The 13,229-nt window shown below is 46.0% G+C and overlaps 1 protein-coding gene across 2 annotated transcripts in view; it reads right to left on the bottom strand.

Moving 5' to 3' along the window:
- The window catches only part of KPNB1 (karyopherin subunit beta 1), a 25,534-nt gene extending 12,305 nt beyond the window's left edge, over positions 1–13,229 (bottom strand). The window contains exons 1-10 of one of the 2 annotated variants that reach the window (XM_030022136.2): positions 12,972–13,229; positions 12,613–12,671; positions 9,120–9,302; positions 7,461–7,661; positions 5,695–5,847; positions 4,541–4,600; positions 4,109–4,198; positions 3,579–3,689; positions 1,845–1,946; positions 411–635 (exon numbers count right to left, since the gene is read on the bottom strand). In XM_030022136.2, the coding sequence (XP_029877996.1) occupies positions 411–635; positions 1,845–1,946; positions 3,579–3,689; positions 4,109–4,198; positions 4,541–4,600; positions 5,695–5,847; positions 7,461–7,661; positions 9,120–9,302; positions 12,613–12,671; positions 12,972–13,011 (1,224 nt within the window). In that variant the 5' untranslated portion in view covers positions 13,012–13,229. The remainder of the gene's footprint in view (positions 1–410; positions 636–1,844; positions 1,947–3,578; positions 3,690–4,108; positions 4,199–4,540; positions 4,601–5,694; positions 5,848–7,460; positions 7,662–9,119; positions 9,303–12,612; positions 12,672–12,971) is intronic. The other variant, XM_030022137.2, reaches the window with a different exon arrangement.

Raw genomic sequence — 13,229 nt, 5'->3', positions numbered from 1 at the left:
GGAGAAAGATGTGATCATATGCAATAAGTGGAAATACAAATTTACCACTGTTTCTGATTTTAATGTATTCTCTACCAGCTAGTGATAGATTGGAGAGAGGAGGACAGTCTAGATCCACCTAGGCCATTGTTCTCGCATTTTGAGATTCATAAAGTTATTTCCCAGGCGTAAGACTTGAGAACCGAGGCACCTGGAGTCAGGTATTCTGAAGTCCTGCATATACCCGTGATTCAGAGCTATGCAACCAAACTACCTGCCCTAGCCCTACCAAATCTCTCTAAAACATGATTAAAATGTGGCATCCTTTTGCTTTTCCTCAGATTAAGAACCATATGCAAAGCAGGTGTCCTCCTCCAAATGAATCAAAGTTTTTGCTCTACAAGCCTCCAAGAAAACACAATGAATCTTACCTGTATGACTAGTGGTTTGAGCTGGTTAGGCTCTGGTCCTTCCAAAATGCACCCAAAAGCCATCACAGCTGCATCTCTGTATCGCCAATCTGGATTTTTAATGTGTTCTTTAATAAAGGGCAGCACATGAGGAACAATGTCATCTTCACAGCAGGTTGCCAGGAGCATGAGGCAGACTCCTGCTGCTTTGCAGGGATTCCAGTCATCATCATCATCGTTTTCATCCTAGGAGGAAAACAGCACCCCTGGTCAGTCTAGGGGAAAATATTACTTACCACTCACAGGCAGTGGCATCCTGTTGGATCTACTGCAAGTAACACTGCCTTACTACCAAGTGTTCTATTTAGAAATTAATTCAGGTCTGGAAGGACTAGCTACATCTCTGACAGAGAGGCAACCTGTGTTACTTGCATCATCTGTACCTTTCCATCCTGCTGTAAGGTTGCTAGCTCTTTACTGACGCACCTACAGTAGCCTCATACATCTTCCAAACTGCTGCTCTCTCATCTAGGTTGAGATTTTGTTCCTTTGATCCATGCCATCACCTCACAGAGTGGCCCGCTGTACCAGTTAAATAGCTTCTTCCCCACAACTGTTAGCTCAGCCACTTACAAAATTCCTTTGAAGCTGTGTACCTGTGATTCTCTTATCTGTTTTATCTTTCCTGTTTTAACAAGCACTTTAGAAACTCCTGCAATTTAACTCTCCGCATCCAAGCGGACAGTGATACAAAACAAACAGGGAAACAATTCCCTGGATTCACTAAGAACACCAAGCATTTTCCCAGTTCATTGCAGTAAGGCAAATGAACTCCATCCTGTATGGCTTAATTAACAGTTTTATTTTATAATTAGACCTGCTGTAGCAAGTTATTCCATTAATTTTGATTAGACTGTGAAACACAGTCCAAACAAGTCCCTGTGAAGTGCTTAATAGGTACTAAATAAACATGGACTTCACAGTTCAAAAAGTAAGCCTCAAGAATTCTAGAAATTGGATCCCTAATGACGCAGAGACTGTATATTGGTTTTAATTTCACAAACATTTCGTTAGGAACACAGATAACTATCAAACCTCTTCAGAAACCATAAATACAAGCATGAGTTGACAGAATTCAGCATAAAAAAAGACACTGCACACAGTCTCACAGTCTCAGCCCTAAAAAACGATGCATCATTCAGAGTGGTGCATGATGTCTCATCACAGACCAAGGACTGCCACTACAGGTGCTCTGAACAAGCACACCATTAAAAACTACCTGAGGGGACCTAAAGCACCTTTGAGACCTAGTGTATCAAGAAGTCACCTATGCAAGGGAGCAATGACCACCACTGACAATTTGCTCCTCCATGCAACAGTAGCATCACTGTCCCAGAACCCGAAAGTAGGCATAGTACATATTTTTTGACATGCAGCAAGGATTTTGCAACTCACCTGTTTTGTTAATGTTTGTGTTAGAATTGGGACCAAATACTGTAGTGCTCCCTTCGCATAAAATTTGCTAGTGTGCTCTGGAGGCCTTCCTTGCTCTGCTGCCTAGAAAAAAAGGTATCAAAATGATTCTCAGTGGATATATAGGCATGAGGTCTGAATTATGAACTCCAGTAGATACAAATTGTCTTTTGCATGCTTTCTTCTCCTTCAACACAAACTTTAAGTTACCATAACACACAGGAACTTCAAGGACACCCTGCACCAATTCCAGTTAAATATTCAATAAGCAAGTTCAATTTGCCATTCCATACACATATAGAGCCCTTTCTCACATGGTACAAATATAAATATTTTCAGTTTGCAGTTATGTATAATTAACAAGCGACCCCAAGCAGAAGCCGCAAAAGATCTTCAGCATATAAACTAAACCTACGTGCTGCTGACTGTCCTTTTATCCTTGCTATCCTTGCTTTCTTGGGCATTCAACACAAATATATATTTAGCTACTTTTAAAGATGGATATGATTCATCTAGAGCCCTTCAAAGTTTAAGCTATTATTGATCTCCACAGCAAATTTATGCAAACAGCATCTGCATGCAGAACAATACCCCAAATTCATCTCCAGCTCTATCCATTGTAAGGGATAACGATTACTTTTATTTCATCCCATAATTTTATACTTAACTCATAAATAATGTATTATATAGAACGTGATCAATCTTTTTGCGCACTGGGGTAGGACTAAGTCAGTCCCTCACGCCTGTAACAGACCCCAAAAATCTTACACATCAGCATAACAGGGTCCACTAGGCCTCCCAAGACAGCAGGTAATTCAAGAAATGCTCTCCCTTCAATGCGGTATGTATATCTCAACAATTCAAGATGCCATCTTTATGAAGCAACAGCTCAAAGATCTTCATGATACTGAGAATTTTCTGGTATTATATTGTGCCTAGCATACATGCTTAATGTGCGTTTAGGTTAACCTTACAGGAGTAGCTTGAGTTGACTTTTGAATGCTAAGAAGAAATCAGGTAGCTGTCAGGTACCATTTGCAGAAAACTAGCACTTATACGTCGCAGCGTGTTCTCATCAAACCTGTCAGAGAATCTTTATCTCAAGTAGTTTCAACTCCCAGCCAGGCTGGCATTAAAAGGATTTTGCTCGCTTAAAAAGGCAGTTCGTCCTAATCTAATCTAGTAAGCAAAAGGGGTTATATTCAAGCTACACTAAGAACTTTACTTTAGGCTACAGAGCCTACAAAATAACCCAAAGAGTTATTAAAGGGAATTCCAAATGGCGGCCCTTATGCAACCTTGTCTACAAGCTTCGCATTTACCTTGAACAGCAGAATAAATTAACCATAGCTGAGCCTTGGGTAAGACAACTGCTAGCACCCAAGCTATCCGCTAAAAACTAAGCTGGGTACCACAACACTGTGCTAACGTCTGCAGCACACGTAATACCCACAGAGTCAACAAGCCTCATGGGCTTCGTGCAGCCTCAGGTCTCAGCTTCTGTCACAGACATGCATCACATCACATCAGAGTGGTGCATGGTGTCTCATCACGGACCCACGACCGCCACACAAGGGCCTCAGATGAGCTCTCCTACACTATTCCACTTGGGAGAACAGGAGGACTTTCAGACACAATACAAAGACACGAGATCAGCATTCCCAAATAGACGATCACGGGCATTCGCCGCTTTTCAGCGGTCACTTGCGAGCTCACCTCAGACGCCTCTATAGCCAGGTCCATCTCCTCATCACAGACGTTTGACCAGAACTCTATCCCCTGTAGAGCCACCTCATCTATGTCACTTTTCATTGCTTCAATAGTTATCTTTAGAAACATGAAAAGAAAGGAGGGGAGAGAAGGATGTTTTAGCAAGTTATTTCTCCTGAAATAGGTGCCCCAACTTTTGGCCAACTGGTATGAGATTCAAGATTGTCTGAAATCAGATGCCACATTAGAGCTACTGTTCTTGAAAACAATCTCCTCATTTGGAAGTTTATCAGCTATCAGCACCTCAGGAGGACTGCAGAGCAAGTCAAGCAATCTGCACTGTCCTGACTTTTTGAGTCTGAAACACCTGATGTTGGATTTATGGATTTTGCTAGAAGGATTCACAGCATGCAGTCACAGCCAAAGGAAAAAAAACAAATCAGGAATGCAAGATAACTTTTCCTCTTGGATTAGGACAAAGGAGTACAGGAAGATCAGACAATCAGACAAATTACATGAGAAGCCCGAGTACTCACAGCAAAAAGCGCAGGACCCATGTATGTCTCCATATACTGATAATAAAGGGACATTATCTTCACCAAATTCTGTAAGGCAGCCACTCGTACCTGTCAGAGTAGAAAATGGATCAAAGAGGTGACCTTTCTGAGTGCTTTGAAAACCAAGCACAGTTGTAGCCTACCGCTCATTAATAACCCAGCTTTTCTGCTGATTTAGTTTACTCCAGACCCAATAAGGTCTTTCATAAGCAGCAACTTAAATCCTCCTAGTAGTTTACTACTTCTAACTTTAAGCATAAATCTCATTTTGAGTACTTACATGGGCACCCATCATTTAACAGAATACCACTTATTTCATGTAACACTTTTCAACCGTTTTGTTGATGCTAGAGGTTCTAGCCGCTTCCCCAGAAAGGTGCGGTGACAAATCAAGCATTTAGTTTCACTCACCCTTGTATCTGGACACTGTGTTGCTTCACAGACTACTTGCATAATAAAGTGCCTTTCAGACTAGAAGAAGAAATAAAAGAGCATTAGAACTGCCTTACAAAAGCATTAAAGTCTTTGCAAGCCTTCCTACGGAGGATGTATTTTGAGTCTGGACTAGTACATTCACTCATGCAGCACTTCTAAAGATCAAGGAACAGTACAGGTTACTATTTGCTGCAGTATTTTAAATCATTTCTTCCCCAAAACAGGAATCCCAAGCTTCCATTTTAAAAACTGCTCAACAGGCTGTCCAAAATAGAAAAATACAGCAGAACTAAAGACACTAGCTTTTTGGGGAGGGGGGAAGAAAAAAATCCTGCTATCTCCTGAACTATTTCAGCAATTGCTTCAAGAAACCTCAAAACTGAGGACATAAATTTCTTGAGGGGCAGTACGTGGATCCTTGCATTTCAGTAGGAAGGAACAGACTTATGCCCAGCCTATTTACAGTACAGAAGCCCAACAGAAATACAGTCTGAATGGATCATGCACCTCCCATCTCAAATCCTGAATGACTCTAGCTGATCCCCATCAATTTCTACTGAATAGTTGACTGGGGAAAGTTTTCATTAAAAGACCTTCAATATTAATTCTGTCTTCCCCATACTCTCCCTGGTAGAGGCCTAGAGGATAGACTTAATCCAAGAAGGAAAAGAAAAATCAATAGATTTGTCTGTTCTGAAAAGAATCTCATTCTGAGGCCCCTATTCGGAAGACTCTTACAGGCCTTCCTCCCCCAACAATTTTCAGAGGCAAAGTTAAATCTGGATTGCTGCCACACCACTTGAAAGAAAGTGCTGATCCAAGCTTGTACGCTTACAGCGGCATTATAGAGTAGAGTTTGATTAGGAAGCAGAGCATCTAATAGGCTAAACTCTAAGGTCAGTTCAAATTTATCCAAAAAAAGTCAATGATGCTTCCCTTCCATTGATGAATCTGTGAAGATTTCTACAGTATTTCTGCATTACAACAAGAACATACCGGATTTACAGAAACGAATCCAAGTCTCAGTTGCAACATAATTATGCATCAAAACTCAGCGTGGTGCATGATTTCTCATCATAGACCGTGGATTCAGCTCTTGCATTTTAGGCCAAGAATCGTTACCCCCTCACCTCTTTGTCAAAGTTTGCTTTGGTGAATTCCAAAGAGTTCAGGAGTGCATTAGTAGCTGCTAGCTTCACATTGTTGCTGGGCTCTTCCTTTCTCATTCCCTGGATGATGGCTGTCAGGATCTCATTGGATTTGTCCTGAAGCTGCTCTGGATCCTAAAAGAGGGGTTGATAATGTTATTTGCCAGCCAAACAGAGGGTACTTTAATATGGAGAAAGCTAAGTTTGACCCTGAAATCTACAAGTAGAAGTTTCAAGGCATGAAGGCCAAGAAGCCCTCTGCTCCCTGGGAGAACCAGAACACAAGTACAAGGAATTCATACACCACCACGTCTTTACAGCTTCTGGGACAGGAAAGAGAAGACTGAACTGAGCATAAATACTCCAGATATTCAAGTCATAAATGCCAAATAAACTCCACTGTTTCAACTAATAGGCCAACAAGCTTCAGACTACTTGACTTCATTCAATTAGCAAGTTAAAAACTGATTTCCAATTCCTTTATATACTGGGCAGAGGTCTAAGCCAGCAGTTGTGGTCAAGATTTCTACTGGTAAAGCTGCCAATCTTTTTTAGACAAACGGCAAAGATACATTGCCTGGACCAGTAGCAAGGACAGGTAACAGTTGAGCACTCAAGGCTTAAAGAAGAAAGCTGTGAACATAGACTACAGATTAATCTTAATTCATGGTAAATTTAAAGACTGCAAGATCCCCAAATAACTGTATTAATTGTTACATCAGAATTTATCCAGCAGTAGATTCCCAAACTACGGTCACGAACTGTGTCACAATGCGACCGACAAACTACAAAACTCTAAGAGGGATCTTGGTTACAAAACACTCAGTGAGCAAGCCAGGGCATCCAAAAATCCAGAGGTCAACGATACATACCACCCAAAGAAACATCAAACACGCGCTCCAGCCTTGCAACAAACAACGCTTGACCTGGAGCACTCCCCTGTAGAGCTGTAGAATTCCTCTTTATTTCATTGACCCTCCACGAAGCAACCCACCTCCCCAGTGAAACCAATCCCCTGCAGCCCGATGAAAGCACCAAACAGAAGATTTCTCTTTCTGCCAGCGACATGCCACACGTACATTGTCTAAGGCATTCAGTGGCACCAAAAAAGCAGCAGCTAATTTTGTTTTTCAGTGGTAGGTCAGACAGCACACAGGGTTTTTGCAAGCAGTTCACATCAGATACTGGCTGCAACACATTGCAATACTGCAAGCTACACTGATAAAACCCTGAGACCTTTGTAGAAGGTGCCTCGAAGAGCTAAATATTCTTGTCTGTGCATCAAGAATTCCTAAATTAAGAATAAAGGGACTCCTCACACAAGACGAGGGTAGCTGTCAGGTTTCCCCAACACAGAAAGGAATCAAACGCTTATCACTCATCTGTAACGTTTTACACAACTGGACGTTCAGCTGAAGTTTTATAACAGCACCTCTCACCATCATATGACCGCAGCGACATAGAGACTCAAATCTGCACCTTACGAAAGATGACCTGGATTTGTGCTGCGAAAGCGGGTCAGTCCTTTCAGACACCATCCTCGCGTGTTTACTGCCCATAGTTCTGTCAGCACACAGACATCCTCGGGAGAAGTATTAAAAGACAGCCACAAGGAAGCACTACAGCCTACTAGATATAGTGGTGTGAGAAAGGAAAGGCTGGAAGAGAAAAGGTGCTGGGGAGAGGCTGGGCCAGCACTTAAAATATACTCACAATAATACTTAAAATAGTATTTAAAATATACTCACGATATCCTGACAGATGTATCCAATGGCCTCCAATGTTGACTCTTTCATGTGCTCCGTACTGTGCTGATTCGTAACGTTCGCTACCAACTGGGGAATGAGTTCGGGCCACTGGTTCATGGGGATCTCCGCACACGCGATGCCAGCCACGCACTGGGAGGCTGAGCTGGGCCTGTATGTTTCTGTACCCAACGTCTGCAAAACCTGCGGGAGAGATTAGCAGGCGACGGTTTGATGTCAGTGACCAAAGAGAGACAAGCGCTGCTTTCCACTCCAGTCTTTGCTTGATGTTATTCCAAACACACCCCTTCCCCAATAAAGCAGTTGGCTTGTTCTGCTTTCTCCCGCTGCAGACGAGGCCGTGACCACGGACAAATAACATTTGAAATGAACTTGGCCATGGCTGCCCCTTTCAGGAAGTGAGATACAGCTGTGTGATTACACGTACTTCTACCACATCCTTTAAATCCCATACACAATGCTATGTGCCATAACGTGCAACAATGACTCACTGAACAATTCCTCCCCGCTTGTATTATAAAGCAAAATTGCAAAAGCTAAACAAACTGTGGTTTAAAAGTCCCCCCGCAAATACCAGACTGTTTATGCCAAGATAATCTGAATAGGACCGAATAATTTTCTCTCTTTTTAATTGTAATCAGAAGAATGATTTTTTTTGTATACCTCAATAACATGATTCTTAAAAAAAAAGGGGGCATGCATTTGTTTCAGCATTTCCAGTTACATGTCTTCATTTTCCATATATCCACTTAACAATTGCTATATTTCTAATGTTACTTGACTGAAAACAGTAATAAACTGGTTGTGTTAGCTTCAGTACACCATATGACGGCTCCTGTTTACAGTATAAGTTCCCCCTTAGCTATCATCAATGTAAATAAAAGACTAAAGTTGTATCTTCATCACTCACCCAACCTTGTTCCGCTATATACAGATTTTATTAACACAAAAACATCATATAAAGTGTATGGCCAACTCGCATCAATTACATAACCCTGCGCACATCCAAATACACCTTTGTTCCCATCAGCCAAAAAACACTAAGCCACCAGTTCTGCCATTGCAAGTCCTGAACTTCAACTATCAAAGAGCACAGGAGTCATCAGGCAAATTCCCCATCTGTGTGAAAATTTAAGAATATAATTTCCTATTCGGAACTTGCAAATTTTTTACCATATTCTACTCTTAAAATTTGCTAGGCCTCGTGTAAACACACATGTTCCAACAGAGTATGCTTCAAAGAGGTTAATGTGGATTGTAAAACAGTTGATGAAGCTGTTCAAGTATAAGAAAAAGCAAACACCAACCCAGTTGCAATCACCCAGTGGGGAAGCCATCCCCATTAGCTCCCGCAGTCACACAAGACTATTCAGAGGCTCCTTGTATAAGTCTTTACAGGTGTGAATTTAAAAGCAGCAGCCTCATACCTGTTTGGATTTTTACCCTAATAATTCTACAGATTAAACATGCTAGAAGCAACGAAGCACCCAAGCAAGTGCAGATGACATTGCTTGTCTCATGAAAGGGAGCAGCCAGCCAACGGAAGATTCTTCAGGTGGAAAAGGACGGACAAGACATTCATCGCTCATCCCCCCAACACAAGAAAACAACAGGCGGAAAACCAAAAGTCACAAAACTTACATAGTTCTTCACTTCCCTGCGGGCATTGGCGTCGATCGCGAGCCATCTTTGTTGGTACTGGGCCTTGATGTCGGGGTCCTTGGATGTCAGGGAGTTCTTGATCTGCAAGCCGGCCGCCACACGGGCAACTTGGCTGTTGCCGGGGTTTGCCAGCACTCTGGACAGTTCCACCAGGAAGGTCGGCTGGGGAGAAAGGAGGGCTCAGCACCCACGCCTGCCTGCCTGCCCGCACCTGCCTGCACCCACCCCTGCCTGCACCTCCCCACTAACAAGAGAAAAAAAAAAAAAACCAACCAAAAAACCCCAATCACCCAGCAAAATGAGACCACGACTCACTGAAGCTCCTTCTCTACCAGGCCTACAGCAAACCGCCACCACTGTGCACCGACGGCGGCTCTATCCCGAGATTATGGGCGTTAAGCTCCTAATTAGAACCGCTGGAAAGCGACGTAAGTTGGCATTGACTTTGCTGGATTTTTTTTTTTTAGCTTACTTGAGAGACTGTTACCTTCCGTGCTCCTGCCTGCTTTAAGTATTCCTTTAAATAAACTACTCAGGTTGTATGCCAAGATATGTGTTTTCTGGATGGATATCAAACATGGTGAAGAGTAACTCTCTGCTACTTATTTCCTTGCTTCGAGGCAAACACCCAAACTATAATCTAACACAGGAATTGCTAAAATGTGAAATCAGATGCTCCTTTGGTGCATTACAAATAGGTTTGCAAGATCACAAACTTCCTTCTCTGCAATCAAAGGTGCATAGACATATATCAAGACTACCCGTCACAAAAAGGGCATACGTGTGGATAAAAATACCTGACATTCGTGCCACTTGCTTTTGGTGAGAGCTAGTGAGAAATGCCTCCGCATTTAAATCCTTTCCTGATTTGACAGCTTTACATTTCAGAGACTTCCGCTGTGTACAAGATACAGCTAAAGTTTCAGCAGTGAAGCTTTTTCATTTCGCTGGCCCTGTGAAGCATTTTGCCTACTAAGAAAACCTTTCTAGGAAATAGTGGAAACAGCTGCACCAGGTTCAAAACTGTTTCACATCAAGCAGGAGCATGGTTTTCCTGAAAACGTTTAACATACAGTTATGCATAACCCATTTCTATAATCTCTGTAACAGAACTTAAGGTACATTCAAAGATTTTAGTGCACCAAAAAGCCATTTTTAAAACTCACTTAACTTCCAAAAGTTCAACAGAAACAGAATAAGTCCAGTATCTTGGACTCCACATTTTCAATGACCAAGCGCAGCTCTTCAAAAAAAAAAAATTTTAGTTGGGCTATCCAGTACTTTTCAACATTCAAACTGCAGAATTTGGAAACAAAGATGTGGGACAACTTAAACTGATGAGCATAAGCCATTAGAGATACTCTGAAATTTTAATGCAATAGATGAAACCCCAACAAATATACTACACTGAACCACTTCCCAACCGTCAAGATTGCTCACGTTTTATATACTGATTTTATCAGAAGCGAGGAGTCATTCAAAAAAAGTTCACAGGACAAAATAAAAGTGTTGCTGCCACGTTTGAGAAGAAAACTGTACTAAAATTCAAAGGTGAAGAAGCGTCCTTGGATTTCTCACTCATAAATTAGCAAAAAAAAATTGTCTTTTCCTGGAGCTTTAAGAATAATTCTAGCTAAAAATGAGAAGCATTACATTAAGCCTTCCAGACTTGAGACTCAAAGCAAATGCGTACGACCTCAGCTCCCACACCCACAGAAGTGTCAATGAAAATCTCAGAAAAGGGTCTAAATTAACTACAGGGAGGAGGAGGGGGAGGACGAGGAAGAACAAGCCGCTCTGCGGGTGCATCTCCATTAACTAACTGGGAGATCACTTCCAGCTCCGGGTGCTCGGCTGTGGCCCCGGGCGCAGAACTTCTCTCCCGACCCCGTACCTCCTACCCCTTCCCATCTCAACCCCTTCCCTCTCCCTGGGCCAGCTGGAACTCTTCCCACCCACCACGTACTGCAATGGGAACAGCCCTCCATCCCACATCCTCACTCTCCTGCCTCACCCCCCTGCAAAGCCGAGCCATGAGCTGCCCTTGCAGCCTACGTGGAGCTCCTCAACCCCTGCCTTTCCCCAGGCTGAACCGTCCCACGTTCCCATTCCAGGCCAGGGCACAAATTTTTAGCCTCAGCATAAGCTCCGCTTCCTCTGCTTGCTGCCTTTATGTGGCTCTGGCAAGGCAGCAAGTATAAATGAAACCTTGAAAAATTAGTGTCTCCCTCAGCTCTTTCAAAAGCCTGAAACCCAGGATCATGAGCAGCTCAAGCACATCACCCTGAAATACTTCACGTAACACAGCCCAGAAAGCTTCGGTCTAACTGGGGGGGGGGGGGGGGAATCCTAAGACTTAACAAACAGCAATTCAGAGAATTTTGACTCAAAACTGACATTTGGCACAAAGGCTACGTCAATTCTGGTTCTGAGGGGCATCTCGCACACCTTCAAACGGAGCAACAGAAATAAAGACTCTGTGACTTCCCCAGTTCACACCAGTGGAGACCAGTATATGCAACCACTTAAAAAAAAAATGGAGGATGCCAGTTTTGCTTGCGATGAGAACGCACCTGTGACGACCACACCACTGAAAGGCCGGGACCCAACACCCCCCGGGACACCAGCCGCCCTCCCGGTGCCGCCGCGGACCCTTCCCCTCCGAGGGCCGGCAGCGGCTGCAGCACCACACCTTGACTAAGCAAAAATCCTACTCCACCGCCCGAGAGTTCAACTTCCCCGCGCCGCCCCGGTTCCAGCACACGGATGAGACGTGAGGTTTGGGGTTTTTTTTTCTTTTTTTTTTTTCTTTTTAGGGGTTTTTTTTTTTGCCTTTTTTAAAAATTTTTTTTTTTATTTTTTTTGTTTAAGAAGGTCACGGGGAAAACTCCAGGCCCAGCTTCCCGGCTCCCCAGCGTAGCTCCCTTCCCTCGGGATAAAACCACAAGCCCCTGACCTCCCCCCCCCCTCACCCTCCCCCCCCCCGCTTTCCCCGGGCTGGCGGGGCTCCGGGGGGGGGCCTGCTCCGGTTCTCCCGTCCCACCACCCACCCGCCTGCCCTTCTAAGCGGAGGATATAAGGCCGATGGAGGGAGAAGGGGGCCCGGGGGCGGCTGGCGGACGGGGGGGGGTACAAGCGGGGAAGGCCGCGGGGCCGGGCGGCGCCCGGGGCAGCGATGGCCGCGGCCGCACATGGCCCGCGGCCGCTCCCGCAACCGGCGCTGCCCCTTTTTCCCGGCGCCGCGTTCCTATTGGTTGATGAAAGACGGAGGAAGCGTTGCTATTGGCCGGGAACGCGGCGGCCGGGCGCGGGCAGGGTAGGTTGCGCTCCATGGCGGTTCGGCCTGGCCGGGAGGGCGGGGCAGGGAGGGGAGGGGGGGGGGGGGGAGCGCCCGCCACCGGTCCCGGTCCCGTCGCCGCCCCCCCCCCCCCCCCCCGCCCGCCCGCCCCGGTTCCGTTCCCTACGCGCTCACCAGGTTCTCGATGGCCGCCTGTTCCAGGAACTTCTGCGCCGCCTCGAGCTCGGAGCGGTCTGCGGAGGGGAAACCGGGGGAGGAAAGGGAAGGGGGGGGGGGGGGGGGGGAACCGGCGTCAGTCAGCGGGCGCGCGGGGCCCAACCGCCCGGCCCTCAGGCGCCGACCGGCGGACACGGCGGCCGAGCCGCTTCTCCCCGGTTCCCACCCCCGAGGCCTTTTCCCCGCCACCGCCCACGCCCTCCCGGGGCCCGGGGGGCCGCCGCCGCCGCCGCCTCAGGGAATACGCGGCCCCCGCCCCGCCGGGCCTACCCACCCTCTTCCCTCCCTCCCTCAGGCCGCCGCCGCCCGCGCCCTACCCGGCGAGACCGTCTTCTCCAGGATGGTGATGAGCTCCATGGCGGCGGCGTGGCGGCTCCGGCGCCGGCGGGGAAGGGAGGAGGGGAAGGGGGGGGGGGGGGTCGGGGAAGGGAGGAGGGTGGGAAAAGCGGGGCGGGCCGGGGCCGGGGAGGGAGGGGAAAGGAAGAAAGACGGGTCCTGCCCTCCGGACGGGGCCGAGGGAGGGATCCCGCTCGGTAAGGCCTGGCGGGGCGGGAAGGGGAGGGGGGGGGGCACGG

This window comes from Aquila chrysaetos, chromosome 8 (genome assembly GCF_900496995.4).
Source record: "Aquila chrysaetos chrysaetos chromosome 8, bAquChr1.4, whole genome shotgun sequence".
In the NCBI taxonomy this organism is placed as follows: domain Eukaryota; kingdom Metazoa; phylum Chordata; class Aves; order Accipitriformes; family Accipitridae; genus Aquila; species Aquila chrysaetos.
Note: the sequence above shows the minus strand (reverse complement) of the source record. Positions and strands in the feature narration are given on the sequence as shown.